At 42.1% G+C, this 15,996-nt stretch overlaps 1 protein-coding gene and 1 long non-coding RNA gene across 6 annotated transcripts in view; one reads left to right on the forward strand and one right to left on the reverse strand.

The window, feature by feature from the left end:
• STXBP6 (syntaxin binding protein 6) overlaps nt 1-5,807 on the forward strand; it is a 251,812-nt gene extending 246,005 nt beyond the window's left edge. For all 4 annotated transcript variants that reach the window (XM_009211329.2, XM_009211332.3, XM_009211330.3 and 1 more), the window contains exon 6: nt 2,746-5,807. In XM_009211329.2, coding sequence (XP_009209593.1) covers nt 2,746-2,769 — 24 coding nt within the window. In that variant the 3' untranslated portion in view covers nt 2,770-5,807. The remainder of the gene's footprint in view (nt 1-2,745) is intronic.
• On the reverse strand, nt 68-13,386 carry LOC103886150. 2 transcript variants are annotated; one of them, XR_004184963.1, is made up of 4 exons: nt 13,329-13,379; nt 13,109-13,233; nt 9,868-9,962; nt 68-2,022 (listed from the first exon to the last, which is right to left on the reverse strand). It is a non-coding gene; the product is annotated as an uncharacterized LOC103886150 (long non-coding RNA). The 2 variants fall into 2 exon arrangements; XR_649591.4 differs by having other exon boundaries at nt 13,109-13,386.
• Nucleotides 13,387-15,996: the final 2,610 nt, after the last annotated feature.

Raw genomic sequence — 15,996 nt, forward strand, 5'->3', positions numbered from 1 at the left:
ATATCATAATAGTATTATAAAAATAAAATACATGATTTTATTATTTATTATTATTGATATACTGATATACAGATATACTGATACTATATCTCCCTGGTATCAGTCACAATTTTATTATTATCATTTTTTAGGTTGAGTAGGTTACATGCGTAGCGTTGAAAGAGAACTCTTTCCATGAGATATTAAGAACACAAAACATATCAAAAGGAAATTTTAAATTTTAACAACTCTGACACCTAAATTTATCCATTGGCATTTAGAGTTGGAGACTTTTTTATAGACATAAGAGGAGGCTGAGGTGTGGAGCAGCTGTGACTTTAGAGCTCAAGGTCATACAGCAGATTTGTAGCAGCAGATATCCTGACCTCATTTCAGGCAGTGCTCTTTCTGCTCTACCTCCCTGCCTTCCATATTCTAACACTCCTAATTCCTAGGGAATTTTTAAACAAAAACTAAAATGATACTACTTTCTTAGTACATTCAGGCTGCTATAACAAAATACCATCAACTGGGTGATTTATATACAACAGAAATTTATTTCTTACAATTCTGGAGGCTGGGAAGTCAAAGATCAAGGAACTGGCAAATCCTGTGTCTGGTGAGGGCCTGTTGTTTGGTTCATACATGGCACCTTCTCATCATGTCCTCACATGGTGGAAGCGGTGAGGGGTCTCGCTTCAGCCACTTTGTAAGGACAGTAATCTCATTCATGAGTGCTCTGCCCTCGTGACCTAACTGCCTCTCAAAGGTTCCACCTTCTAATAGTATCACCTTGGGGGTTAGGTTTCAACATAAGAATTTTGGGGAAACACAAACATTTGGACCATGGCAATACTCAAATAGCAAAATGTCCAGTAACTGTATTTCTGCAAATCTCAGCTGGTCGTGGGCCAGGGGCTCCCCTTAGCTCCATTCCAGATGCACTGTCCTGGTTACCAGGGTCTGGTTTGAACAGCAGCACAATCACAGTACTGAAGATTAATGGCTGTGGGTAAATTGTCACAAGCCCATTAGTTGAAAGTTAACAGCTCATTGAATACCAGGACAGCAGCACTGATCAAATATTTATGGTCAGTATTTATTATGCACAACACTTAACCGCTCTGTGTTGATGTGATGGTCCATGTTGCTGAATAATGTATAAAAACTAGAAGCAGAGCAAGAAATAGAGGCCATGCAGTGATGAGGTTCAGCGTGTGGCCAGGAAGTGGGACAGATCTAAGCTAGAGCCCTGGCTCTGCCATTTGCACCAACCTGGACTATATGTTTCCTGGACTATAAACTCGTCGAGGTCAGGAGTACTTAGCCACCTCTACCCTTCTTGGCAAGAACCCACATCACTCAGCACGACAGCCTGGGCACATTTGGAACTTCCCAAGCCCTGTGTCTGACAGTTGACTGACTGTCGGTTTCAGCATTGCAGAACATCTGTGGAGGTCTTCACCGGCATCACCAGACAGAGGTACCAGGAGCTCTTCCAGCTGAGGTTTCCCAAGCAGAGATTAACTTATCAACATGAGGACTGGTCCAAAGGTCCCCTCTATCACATGCAAACCTGGCTGGGGGCACTGCTTGTGAGTGTTGACCCTGCCTTTGCTGGTGGCTTAGCTGAGATGGCAGCCCCAGGGTTATAACTTACTTGTTGCAGATGTCAAGAAGAGAAAGAGAAGACTCGGGTTGCCTTGGATTTTGCTGGAGAAATGGATTAGTGACATCTTCCAAAATGATGCGGAGCACCACTGGGTGAAATCAGTAGGATCGGCCTTACTAATTCTTAAAAGGCAGAGAGCCTGGTCAGGATGCAGATGACAGGGCTTTCTGCAAAGTTATTGCCTGCAGAGAATCACCTGTTCTTTGCTCAAAGGATTTCTGAGCCACAGAACCCTAACCCCAGTTGTTTCCAGCCCCAACCACGGGAATTAGTCCCTGATATCAAACTCTGGATACATGAGGAGTTACAGTTCAGCCTCTGTTCTGCCTTCTGGTTCACATCACTGTATGGACTCCTTGGGAAAGATCTGGCTAAGAAAAGTAAAGACAAATTTAATTTTATATTCTGCACCTGCATATCATTTCCTTAAATACATTATCGTGGGCTGGCTGGGCTTGGGAAAATATTGACTGATACTGTGGTATTTTATGTTCCCATTTAAAAGACCTAGTATTTTAATAGACTATGTTTTACAAACACCAATGGGAAAGGCATAAATCAAAGTCAGGATTTGGTGTGTTTTGGCCCTCGCCAATAACACAATTAAATTGTGAAGGACTGTGGACTTGGTTGAATGTCCAGGCTGCATATTAAATAGATGGTTGTAGATTGTCTCACTAAAAGCTGTTGATTTTTAATACTTCATGAGATGCCAGTAAATATAATTCAGGGGTGCCGCTTCTCCTGGATAGCTGGGAACCCCAGCTGTTGCTAGGGTAATTCACTCATTCTGCCTGTCCATTGGTTTCTTCATTTGTTCCTTCAGTGTGATGAAAGAACACCACACAGCACTCCCTCCCGCCTGGATGCATACACCGGCAAAGCTGTCATAAGGAAGAGTAACAAATGAAATGTCCCAGGAACTATTTGAAAAAATGTTGCACATTTAAAGGTGCTACTGTAATTAGTAATGGTGATCTGCCACAGAGAGTAGAATTTTGTGCTGCTTCGCATTGTGGAGGTGGAGAGGGAGCAGCACAGTGAAATCTCCCTGCTAAGAAAGTCTTACTTTTCTCATTCCTCTCTCTCCTTAGCTCGCCATGAAGCACAAATGTTGAGAAACTGCCTATCCTGGTGACCCTTCCTAAGAGAAACTGAAGAGTTTGTTCAGCAGTTTTTACAAGAATTCGGGACCTCCGCTTGCTTCTTTTTTTCCAATATTTGGACACTTAGCGTGGTTTTTGTGTTTTCTTTTCAGATGTTAATGTGAAAGAAACGGTGTTGCATTTTTACACTTCCCTAATGATCTTGCTAATAAATACTACAATAGCATCAGCTTCATTTTGGGTTTTTCCCTCCCCCCACTGTGTGTATGTGTGTATATGTATGTTTTGAATATGTTTTCTTTATTTAAAAATATTTTTTGTAGTTTGAATGTGAAATTTGGACCAAATGATAAACTGCGCTGGGTCTAAACTGGCAACATGTATTTTTTTCTCTGACATGAAGCAGGAAGACATTTTAATGTGGTGACATCAGATGTTGTTTTTCCTAGATGAAAATGAAAGTCAAGCAGTGCTTAGTTTCACTCACTGTCCTAGCTACACTTAATTTGAAGATTAAAATTCTACATTGTAGAAAACAATTGGATTTATTGGGGAAAACAGCAGCCTTAGATTTTGCTCCTTGCATAGTAATCTTTTGCATGAACCATCACCTGCATTCAAAAATAAAAAATCAGAATCACAGATAGAAATCTCTTTCCTGAGTTACAGCTTAAATACTCTTCCTACTTATATCCAGGGTGTTTATTTGGAATTATCGTATGAAGGATAAAAATTTGAGAGTAAAGGCCTAAAGAAAAGCCTACCTAAAACCCTCTGTGCATTCACAGATGTTTCTCTTGTCATTGTCATAGTGATGGTCGCTGGTATGGAAAAGCGCTTATATTTTTATCAAAAAATTGATTTGTCCAGATAAAGGTCTGTGTCAATGATAATGTGAACAAGTAGTACATTTAAAATATTTGTCTTGTCTTTTTACAGTCACGCCTATTTTAGAGACACCTTTATAATGTCCTTGGGAAAGGGCCTTTAGTTTCTTGGTATCTGGATTTTGGAGGTTTTGATGTTGTTTTTGCTATCTATTTATTTAATGTAATTTAACATGTGAGTTTCTTGACAAATTGCATTTCATGGCAGTTGCACCTTGCCTGGTCTGGTATAAAACACCACAATCACGAACCTTTACATTGCAGTCAGTTTCAATACAGTTAGTCACACACCTCGTGATTTTCTATTACTCAAGATAATAAGGGGCTTAGAGTCTAGAAGTTTTGTTTCCTAGAGGGTTAAAATGCTAGAGGAGACAAGCTGCACATCTCAGACATATTGTAAGCCTACCACTGCAGCGCATTGATTTTTAAGCTGCCTGAATCTTCAGGACCCCTATCTATTCCATCCTATCCATTTTGCCAATTGAGTTGATGTGTATTGCAGCCTCTTACATAGGAGCATAAGATGATTTTTGGATTGTTAATACTGATTTAAATAGCTTGAGTTCTCCTAACTAAGCATTCCCAGGGAGAGAGAAAGTTTGTCTGTTGGGGGAAAAAATATCAGACGGTGCACATTAAAAAGGAGATGAGATTTGTTGGAGACAAATTTTAGAAGCCTTTTAGATGATCCAACTCAAGAAAACCCTCTATAAAATTTAATAAACTATATAAGTTAACTATAATATTTTATACTTTCTTTTTGGTGTCTTAAAAGTTTAAAGAAGTGAGGAACATGCCATTTGGTGAGTACTGTTGGAAGCTATTTTAATTTCTAGGAAAAGCCCCAAATATCACTCCAAATAGACTTTGCAGACCTCAGTTCAGAATACACACACACAGAGAGAGAGAGAGAGAAAGAGAGAGAGAGAGAGAGATGTATTTATCTTTCCAAATGGGATTCTGGTTTCACAGAGAGAGAGAGAGTTGGTATAAATAATTGAAAGGATAAATCTAAAACCCCCTGACAATCCGCCAAATTCAAGAACAGAATTAGTTGCCAAATCTCTAACAACAGTGTTTGGGAAGCTGCTTCTAAAGTAGCTGAGGATGAGGTCATAAGCATACTGTGAAACCCAAGATTCTTTTTCCCTGGTAGAATTATAATAGTTACTCTTGATACATGTAACTATTCCATGAGTTGCCGTCTTTCCTCTCTGCTTATCCTTTTAGACCTAAGTCTCATTGGAAATAGCCTGAATTAGAAGAAAGCCCACCTGAATCTTTATTAGCCCCCTCTAATGATTAGTTTCCAGGCTGTGTTCATACCTTTGACCTCTCAGTGTCAAAAGTCCTACCTAGGCCTCCCCACAACAGAGAGGGCTGTAATAGCAATCCCTGCCCCTCCTTTACCTCCCAGCCTCTTGCAGAGGAGCCTAGTGATAACACATGTGAAGTTCTTTGCTATCCTTTTGTAGAAGGTGCTGCAGTACAAAGTATTAATACAGTCTAACTTAGACAAAATAACTCTCATCATTTGGGACCAGCTTGTTTGGCTGGGCTTGTCAGAAGACATTTCGTTTGTTTGTTTCATTTCTGCACTTCTCTATGAATTTTGGGATACTATATTTCTGTGAAGGACTTACTGTATGGACAACTCATAAAGGAAAAAAACTTTCCAGTATTACCACTTCTTCCTGGAATATAGCTATAGTATTTCTCACTAGTATTATTAGATGCCTGTGTACAGAAAGTATGCAGTTATTCAGGTTAATGTTTCATATTAAAGAATGTATTTGTAAAATGTAACATGATCAGTAGTTACCTTTTTTCAAGCTTTGAAGAAGTTCAGATTACGTGTTAGACTTAAATTACAGTGAAATCTGTTTTAATACTACTTTTGTGGCTAGCAAAGGTTGTGTATCTATTTAAAATTATTTACAGGATGCCCTAAATAAAGGGCATTGAAGATAGGTTTAGCTCTTAATTTTAGAAATTGTGACACTCCTGATGTCTGTCGTACAGTTATTAATTCTTCAGAAGTTCTCTGAGATGTCAAATACAATTTTTGTTTAATTCAGAGATAAGTAACACCTGCTCTATTGATTCACTATTACAGCAAATCCTAATTTTGTCATTAAATATTTTAACTCTGTGATGAAATTTGTTTCTTGCAGTTATTTATGAAATCTATAAAACACTAACAGATAAGTACATGTCACCACATTTTTTATACTAATAGGAAAATCTTATGTGCCTAAGGGGAAACCTCAGAACTAGTATTAGCATGATGATAAAATGTCATTACATATGTTCTAATGGAAAAGCTTGGAATGTAATAAAGACTAAAGAGCTAACCTTAATCTAGACAATGGGCATCTATTCAGCAAGTTTTTTTTTTCCTTCTCCTGGGTGAAGCAATTAAGCTGATTAATAATTACCTTTCTCCCGATATTAGTGATGTGCGCCATTCGAGTTCATATTATAGCATGTGCCCTCATTCAGCGAACTAGTTTCATGCCCTGTTAAATTGGAAAGAAGACTTGCTTGTATTGTGTCAATTTATTTTTATGGGAAAGCAAATGCAACATATTGCATCGCCCCATTTGTTTTCAAGGGAAGTGATTTGGGCGACTACTGCAGCAGAACAGCTGTCTCTGGGTTGGCGTGGACGCTCAATAAAGCAAGGGGGACTTGGAGATATTTCCTGGGAGAAGTGCAGGTGGAAAGGAAAGACTGCAGTCTTCACTTTTCAGAGAAGAATGAGTAGAGATATGGTTTGGGTAGATGAGGACCCAGCCTTAAGTGAATTATGCATTTAAAGGCACTTGCTCTTGTGAACTAAATTATAAGCCGATTGCCCTGCAAAGATTATCCTTTTTTAATATAATTTTTATTAGCGATTACACCACAACCAACTCTCAAATTTTACGGGAGGATTAATATAAGAAATCGGTGGTGCCTTTCCCCTGCATTAGTGAGAACATGCTTAGGAAAAACGATTGACTTATCATAATCATCATCTGCCTCAACAAGCAGATTGGGGCAGACGTGGGGAAACAGAAGGGGAGGCGCGGTGAAAAACACCAGAAATAAATTTCAAGATGCAAATGTCTGAGTATTGTTTTCTGTTGCTACCCATTCTGTGTGCCTTTCATAGGCTAACTTGTGTGGTAGCCGGAAGTACGTATGCATGTTCACCTAAGCACTCTCAGCAGGCGTGGAGAAGACAGCTGTGCACTGCTCTTGCATAGCCCCCTGAGTCACTCTATGCCAGCTTCCTGCCCATCTTGGCACGGGTGGGCAGGGGACAGTACTTCCTAGTGCCAGTGAAATTGTGTCAGTGCTACAGGTGGACCATTATCAGAGCATGAAGACAAGCAAAGATGTAAGAGACACGGAAAAAGGACACATCCCACCCACAAGGCAAGTCTCACATTCTCTAAACGTGAATGCACTAACAGTCCTCTTTAACAAGATGGTGCAAAGGACGGGTTTTCTTGTGGTTTGCTTCGTTAAAATCTAGAAAATACATCTAAAATGGTTTTGTATAACCAAACCAACCTGATGGTAAATTTGCCTTCATTTATACCTTCGCCCCAACCTTTTGAACAGTCTTCTTTCTCCTGTTCATGCCCTCCTTGCTTCCTGGCCCTTCCTAAATCCTGCTTTAGCTCTCCCTAAGGCGTTACCCATAAATAAAGTATTGGTTTACAGTGGCTTCTTAGAGCAGTTCCTCCATCCTGGCTGCCTGCCACAACCAATTGGGGAGCTTTTAGAAATAAACACATTTTACTCCCAAATTTGCCATTTTGATGTCGTTGGTCATGTTGTGTTTTCTAAAGGAAAAAAAAAAAAAAATTCCAGCAGGTCTGGGATGATCTGGCACCTGGCTTCCCCGGATGTTTACTAGATTTTAAACCAGCAAATTAAAGCTGTTGAGGGCCAGGCTCATGCCTGTAATCCCAGCACTTTGAGAGGCTGAGGTGGACAGAACACTTGAGCCCAAGAGTTCGAGACCAGCCTGGGCAACGTGGTGAAACCCCATCTCTACAAGAAATACAAAAAATAGCCAAGCGTGGTTGTGCACACCTATAGTCCCAGCTACTGAGGAGGCTGAGGAGGGAGAATCACTTGAGCCTGGGATGTTGAGGCTGCAGTGAGCCATGATTGTGCCACTACACTCCAGCCTGGGTGACAGAGCAAGACCTTGTCAAAAAAAAAAAAAAAAAACCATTGAGAAAATTAAATATAATGTGCATTTAAGCTATATTACTACTATAGTGTAACCTGCCTTAACCCCCATTTTATTTTCTCCCTTGAGCGTCATCTGGAACCTCAGGATTTCCAGAGTTGTTATTTTCACTTCCCACCTCTCTCCCTCCCCTAAAGTTTTCTGACACATTTTCTTCTTTCTGCTCACAAGTCATGAACCTGGGCATAACAGTGTCTGCCCCCGTGGTCCATCTCACTGGCCACTGATGGACGTAGTTCGATGAGGCAAAGCTGCCTTGCTTCCTTCAGCCCACAGGGACTAATGGACAGACCTACATGATGCTGAGTTGTTTGCCGATGTATATTATTATTGCTCTCACATTTTGTCTGTTAGACGTTTTAAATGCTGCTGATTTTCTCAGATAGAGTGGAGATATTTTTGTACATTATTTTCCTGTCTTTTGCATACTCAGCCAGCCCAAGGATGCCTGTTTCTATGGCTCCCAGCCTCATCACACATCCAGACTTAGATGTGTCAAGAGCTGGACAGGAATTTCTAGTCCTGCAAGTCCCAGGTGTCACTTGTCAGCACTAGATATGGAGCCTTTGTCCCACGACATTGTATCACAATTGCTTTGCCACTTTGTCAGATGACATGGAAAGAAGAAAAATGAGCCCATGAGTTCTCTGAGCTTAACCCTGCGATTTAAAACATGCCACGGATGACCCATAGTATCTGAAGAAAATCCCTTAATTGTAACACTGCATCCTTAGTGTTTGAAGCCTCAAGCCTTCTGTTAGCTTTCCTTAAAACAATTCCTTTCTTTTACTGCCCCAGGAAGATAAATCCGGTTTCTACTATTAAATGTCATTTTATTCATAGTACAGTGGCTTCTTTCAGGGGATGTTTTGTGTTTTTGGAACTGGAGATACAGTGACTGATACTGGTAAACACATTTACATTGGTCCGAAACCTTCCAATACTGAAGGAGCCTTGGCATTTGGACAGAAGGAAAATGAGGGAAATAAGAATGTATGAATTGTGCCCTACCTGGCACCTCCTGGGGTGGAAAAATAAAACGCATCGCCTTTTAGCAGGCGTGGATGAGGACAGGGAGCCCCCTTGTGGTGATTTCCTGGAGGCAGCATCGTATTTAAGATGAGGACCTAGGTTCACCTGCCCTGCTCTGAAATCCAGCTCCAGTTTTACCACGTGTGAGGCCTTGAGTAAGTTACTGACTGTCTCTGTGCCTGTTTTCTTTAAAATTGGGGTGATCATTATAAGGATTGATGAAATAATGAATGTAAAACCTTTAGCCCCGTGCCTGACACATAAGGGGTCCATGTATGTCAGCTTGGCAGTGGGCTGCTTCCCTGTAATGGACCCAGAACAAAGCAGTAAACTTTACAGGCCTGGATGCTTGCCACACTGTGCTGCTGGCTGGTAGAATAGACAAACCTTCCTTAAATTCCTGTTAGCATAGGACACACGGGACAGACATTATTGTACCGAGGTACACTCATTTTTATGGCCCAGGGATGAAGACCCCTTGACATCCCATAGATGCCCGCTCTGGGATAAAGGAGAGACTCCTGGACTACAGGCACCCAGTGTTGGGCACTTTCTGGAAAAAAAAAATTCCAAAAAGGCTAAATTTGCAAGAGACAGAAGTGAGACAAATTGGCCTCCATGTCTGTCATCAACTATGGGGATGGAAATGAATGGTTTTATGATCTGGGAGATGATTGGACATGCCTTTTGGATAATAATTCATACTCCCCTTGAAAAACAATGTTTAAGGTTGTTCTACAGATATATTGGTGTGACTCCAAGGATGCTGGAAGGCCTTTCTCAAAAATAAGCCACTCCCAAATGACTTAAGTTGATAGTAATTAAAAGAGAACCATTTACTCCACAAATTGAACCTGGGTCTAGAGTGAAAATAGCTCTAAGAGAAAAAAGGAAGTGACTAACATCTCACTAATGTGTAAATTTTTAATAACATACCTTTTATGGAAGCATCTTGAGGCGTTCAGTTAAAAGGAAGGTCTCAGAAATTCTATGTTGTCAGCATACCATGTTCTCCCATAGTTGCCTTGATGCTATTAACGACCAACATTATTATTAGGTCATTTGGAAAGGACAGTCCAAGCAAGGGGGATCATGCTACTTATAATAGTGGACCTGCCCCAACCAAAATATCAAACTCTACTCCTCTAAATATTGCACTGTGCATTACGCTTGTGCCTGGCCTCAAGTGATCCTCCTGCTTCCCATTCCAAAGTGCTGGGATTATGGACATGAGCCATTGCAGCCAGTTTGCAAATTTCTTTTTGAAAAAGGAAACTAACTAGGATCTTTTCTAGCAGAGAGCCTCCTGGCTTTGTCACTAGCTTTGTGTTCTTAAGCAAATGATACAGTTTAATCTGTATCTGGATCTTTATGTTGCACAGGAAAATCGTCCCCACCCTGCATGCCTTGGAGGCCTGGTGAGTAAAGTGGATTGTGGAATGTGAAAGAGCTCTGGTAAGTCCAAAGTGCTGAGGAGGTGTGCATTACTCACTAAAACCTGGATCTTTCACTGGTCCCACTCAACTTTTAGAGGAATCTCTTATCTACCTCTACCCCTTCCCCTACAAGCTCATCCCTGAAGTACTAGATAGTATCATGACTTCCTTCTCCCCCTCAAAGGAAAAAAACCTCCTGACACTTGGACTCTATTTGCCATCATGGGAAGTAGAACAAAAGCAATAGTAGAAGACAGTTCCAACCTGCTCGGGGAAGGAGACAGCTGGACTGGAGACCATCCCAGGGAGGGAGAGATTCAGAGCATTCCAGGGACTGAGGGAGAGTGTGGTGCCAGACGGTCAGCCTGTAGGCAGTCCACCCCAGAGTCCCTGACAACTCTTCAGAGTCTGACATACTGTTGGAGAAACTGATCTCTACCCACTTGGGAAGACTTATTGAAAACAAACTATAAAATTTTAGAAAGCAGCCAGGGAGAGTGGACCTCCTCTCCCCCAGCATGGGGACTGAACTGAGGCACACTCAGGTCCTTACATCTGGTCATCTTAACGTGAGAGTCACATAGAGGGGGCCACACCAATGGCCAAAGTCTTGGGAATTCACTGGGTAAAAGTGGAAGGAATGGTGACTCAGTTACCCCAGGGAGACAGGATACGCATGGAAAGATGCAATCCAAGGCCATCCTTTCTGATAAAGACTCGGCTCACCTAAACACCACTCCCTGAGGGCAGCACTGTCATCCTGACTAGGGAAGACCCAGCCGCCAGCTCTCTGCTGCCTTGTGAGGGTGCCCGGCCTGGCCTCACTTTCCTCGTGGAAACAGCAGAAGGAAGGACGGGAAGAAGGTGTAACTGTCTCCCCTTAGCCTGATGCTGAGCTGGTCTAAGCTGTCTACTTCATGCTTCTGCTCCTCTGGCTCCGCCATGATCCTCCATGGTGGCTGAGCCACCCTCCCTACATAAGGTTGCCCTTGTGCACCTACCACTCACCCAATCTGCTGGATATGGACACCAGAGGTGGAAGAAGTGCGAGCCAGAAGCCCCCCGCCCCAACAAGGCTTCCCGCAGGTCCCTGTCCTGCTTCTCCCTTTGTTCAAGTCCTCTCTGCAGAGGTGGGATGAGGGGAAGGCAGAAGGAGGCTGAGGTTTCCACATGAGGGGTAGAGGGAGCTCTAACAAACGCTATCCTTACAAAGCATGAGCGGCAGGAAAGGGCAAGGAGGGGAAATTGCTGAATCTACTTCAGAAGCCATTCAAACCCGTCCAACAGTCTGTCAACAGATGACGGCTTCCAGCACTTCCCACAGGCCTTAATTCCATAAGCAAACCCACAAGAGACACTGACCTAAATTTTTATTTATTTTTTTTTCTTGTTTTTTTTTTATTTTTCTTGAGACAGAGTCTTACTCTGTCACCCAGGCTGGAGTGCAATGGTGCAATCTCAGCTCACTGCAACCTCCGCTTCCTGGGTTCAAGCAATTCTCCTGCCTCAGTCTCCCTAATAGCTAGGATTACAGGCACCCGCCACCACGCCCAGCTTATTTTTGTATTTTTAGTAGAGACGGGGTTTCACCATGATGTCCAGGCTGGTCTCAAACTCCTGGCCTCAAGTGATCCACCACACCTTGGCCTCCTAAAGTGCTGGGATTACAGGCGTGAGCCACAGTGCCCAGCTGGCCTAATTTTTTATCGTGGGGTTTTCTTTAGGAAAAAAAAAAAAAAAAAGCCTTAAATTATAGTTCTCAGGTTTACTTATGCCTAGAGAGAGATATCCATGCCCCTCCCACGCCCCTGAGTTCAATCAGGACCATAAACAAACACCATCCTGTTACTCATTAGCCCTTACCTGGCCTGGCCATCTTTCAGTTCTCCAAACATGCGAGACTTTCACACCTGAAAACCTTCGCACGGCTGTGACTGTGTGAGGAACACTTCTTTCCCTGACCCTTCACACAGCTGATCATTTCTGGACTATCAAGTCTCCACCTAAATGTCTCCTCAGAAAGGCTTCCCCTGACCATCACATCTAAAGTAGACCTCATGGCTTTCCCTCCTCATGACCTGCCCTTCTTTCTTTCCACAGAACCTAAGGAAATGCGTGTTTGTACATTTGTCTACTTCTTTATTGTTTTGTCCATGATACATTAAGCTCTGACAGGCGAGGAACCATGTCTATTTTGTTCACCAGGCTGCTAAGATTTATCAGGCACTTAATAGATTCTTTTTAAATGAACAAACCTGCCCTGTACTAAAGCCCCCACGCAGAAGGGGCACAAATGGGAGTTACAGGAAAAAAAAAAAAACTCCAAGTAACTAAACATATGAAACGATATTCAGCCTCACTCATAGAGAAATGCAAATTTTGTAAAAGGTAGCTTTCAAAAGCTTGATTACACTTGACAATCAAATGCTATTGAATGGGAGGATAAATTGAGACCACATTTTAGAAGGCAAAACATTCGAAACCATCAACATTTTTCAGGCTTCAAATTGCCTGGGCCTGCCCTCCTGACTCAGCCCTCCTCCGGGTCTGCACTCTGCGGGTCTCCAGCCGCCAGCCTCTCCCGCCGCTCAGCACTGCCTGCCACACAGCATGCTGCTACCGAGCTCGCCCTCATTAGGGTGGCTCCATGACAGCAAGTTTCTCCAACCTCTGGAAGGCAGAAAGCAGCCATCAGAGGGCACTTAATTCCCCAAGACAAATAAATAAATAAATAAACAAACCCTGCTTGTTGTTGTCCTGTTTCATATTTGATATTGGCAGGTTCTTCCACTGCTCCCATTCAACTTCTGCAGCCATACATCTTCCCTGATTCTTCAGGACTTTCCTCTTCTTTGGGATTCTAAATCTGGGAGAGAAGAAGAAATAATGGATTTCTAAGCTGCAAAGTTACTTCTTGTATTGGGTGATCTTTTTATTCATTTATGCCAGTTATCATTTTACTGTTCCCAGTTTCAGATCTGCCCTTCTTTGCCCTGCTGTGTTATGCTGGAGCTGGACTCTGTGAACATTGCGCCTGCTGCTTCTAAAGGTTAACTACCTTTTACTAATTAACAATTCCTTATATTAAAATCTTCCTGTTAACACAACTGGCATGGTATCCTAGTCCTGCCTGGCCCTGCCTGATACACCATTTCAGTAGATGCTCAGTCAACTTGGCGTAGCCCCTGTGCCAGACCTTTACCATTCACCAGAGCATCTTTTGGCAAATCCCTTGCTTTTGGCAAATGATCTAATTTTCTACTTTGCTAAGATCAGGACTATGCCACACAAAATCATTTCACTTTCCCTTCCTTCCTTGTCTAAGTTATTTTGGATCTCTGCATGCCCAACTGTAATAGCTGCCCACAATGAGGAGGGCTCCTCTTCTAGAGCCCTTCATCCCCTTCTCTTCCTGCTGCTTCCAGTACCTTGTTCCATCAACAAGAGCCCCCCTTTCCTTGTGTCTTTGGTCTATACTTGTATCCTCCATTGTGAAATCTGTAACATACTATCTTCTCAGCAACTCTGCACAAAAAAAAAACACCATGAGAGAATGGTACTGACTCCCTAGCCCTTACAAGTTGGTGTCCTTCCCAGTCACACTGCTGTAACTGCTCTCTCGGGATGTCCCAGTCAAACATCCAGTGGCCAGTTCCCTGCAGTAGCACCAGAAGCTTCTAAACTCTAGCTCTCTGACTTGCCTTGTCCCCAATCCCTAAGAGCACATTTCCCGAATAATGCCATCCTGCCCCCTCTTCTGTTTTTATATACTTTTTGCAAGTCAATGAATTTATTCCATAAGCTGATTTTTTTAACTTTTATACAAAAATACTGCTCTGGCCTTGACCTTTCTCCTGAACTCCAGAACTGAATTTCTGACTTTGCTGCTGGAAATTTCCATGTAGCTCAGTATGTTCAAATCTGAATTCATTTTCTCTTGTTACAGGACTATTATCCCCCTCTTAACATTCTACATCAGCTTAAACCTAAGCTCTCTCCCTTTCCTCAACTATAAAGTGGGAATAGTTGCACATATCTCAAGAGATTGTGTAGGGCTAAAATTTTGTTGTAAAGTCATTAGGAGAGTTATTTTTTCATTAATATCAACCATTTGAGTAGTTACAAGCCTGACAATTCTATTTCTTAGATACAGTCTTTTCTACGTGTGTTTTTTCATCATGGTGACTGATCTAACTCTAATCTCACCAATGTTTAGCTGAACTACTCAAGTTGCTCAACTTTTATCAATAATCTACTGTAGGCAATGTGTTTTGTACGTACTCTTGTGAGAATATTCCCAGGAAACAGGGATACTAAAGTCATTCATCCCAGTCTGAATATTCCTATTTTCTACTGTGGTAGAAATACAATGTAACTAAAGTGAGGACTGCACCAGAGATTAGAGATTTCAGTAGCATTCTCCTACCTCCCCTATGCAAACCTGCCTGCAAGTATATCAGGTCCAACTTCAGGAAAACAGTCCGATCATTTATGTCAGAGCTCACAAATTTTCTCCCAACAGAGCCCAAACAGGGTATCAAAGTAAAATAGGTTTGTAGAAGGCAATTAGGAATGGTGTAGACTGTGGCAAACTGAAATTGCATGTGTGTGTCCTAAAAGGACATTCTGCTGTGTTTCAGACATTGTGGGTGGCAGTAGGGAAGCAGGCCAGTGCCACCAGACCCTCCAACTTTTTAAAAGAGAAGCCAAGATAGACATTTTTTTTACGTGAAATGTACCATCCTAACTAAAAAAACACATCAGTAGATAATATCTCGTCCTTTGGCTGCCTGTTTGGAAGCCCTCATTTATGTCACTTTCTTGCTCAAAAACCTTTAGGGCATTCTCATTATCTACAAAATAAAATGTGAATTCCATAGTCTAACATGCAAATTCCTACATGATCTAACCCCAGCCACCTTCCCAACTCACTCCTCACTTTCACACCTGATAGCTCAATCATAATTCTACCCTGAGGACCCAGGTGCAGGGGCCCAAACATGTAATCGCAGTACTTTGGGAAGCAGAAAGTGCTGGAATTACAGCACTTGGGAAGATCACTTGAGCCCAGGAATTTGAGACTAGCCTGAGTAGTCTCATCTCTACAAAAGACCTCATCTCTACAAAAACACAAAATTAGCCAGGGGTAGTGGCATGCATCTGTGGTCTCAGCCACTCGAGAGGCTGAGGTTGGAAGATCACTTGAACCCAGGAGGTGGAGGTTGCAGTGAGCTGAGATGGCACCACTGCACTCCAGCCTGAATGACAGAATGAGACTGTGTCTCAATAAATAAATAAATAAATAAATAAATAAATAAATAAATAAATCTGCTCTAAGAAGGTACCACTTTTCCTACCTTCATGTCTTGAGTCACACTGGATGCTGGGCCTGGGCCGCTTTCCCCTACAGACTCATTCAAATTCTACTTACCTTGCAGGGCTCCACTCAGTACTTCTTCTTCCCACAAAATTCTCCCTGATTTTCTGCCAGGCTGAAGTAATCACTTACTTCTTACTATTCATTAAGTAAGAATGAGATTGCCTTTCTTGGCACTCTAGAACATTCTGCTGTATATCACAGATGAGATCTGTTTTCTTACTAAACAGGTGGCTCGTAGAGAACTAAGAC

This window comes from Papio anubis, chromosome 7 (genome assembly GCF_008728515.1).
Source record: "Papio anubis isolate 15944 chromosome 7, Panubis1.0, whole genome shotgun sequence".
Lineage (NCBI taxonomy): Eukaryota > Metazoa > Chordata > Mammalia > Primates > Cercopithecidae > Papio > Papio anubis.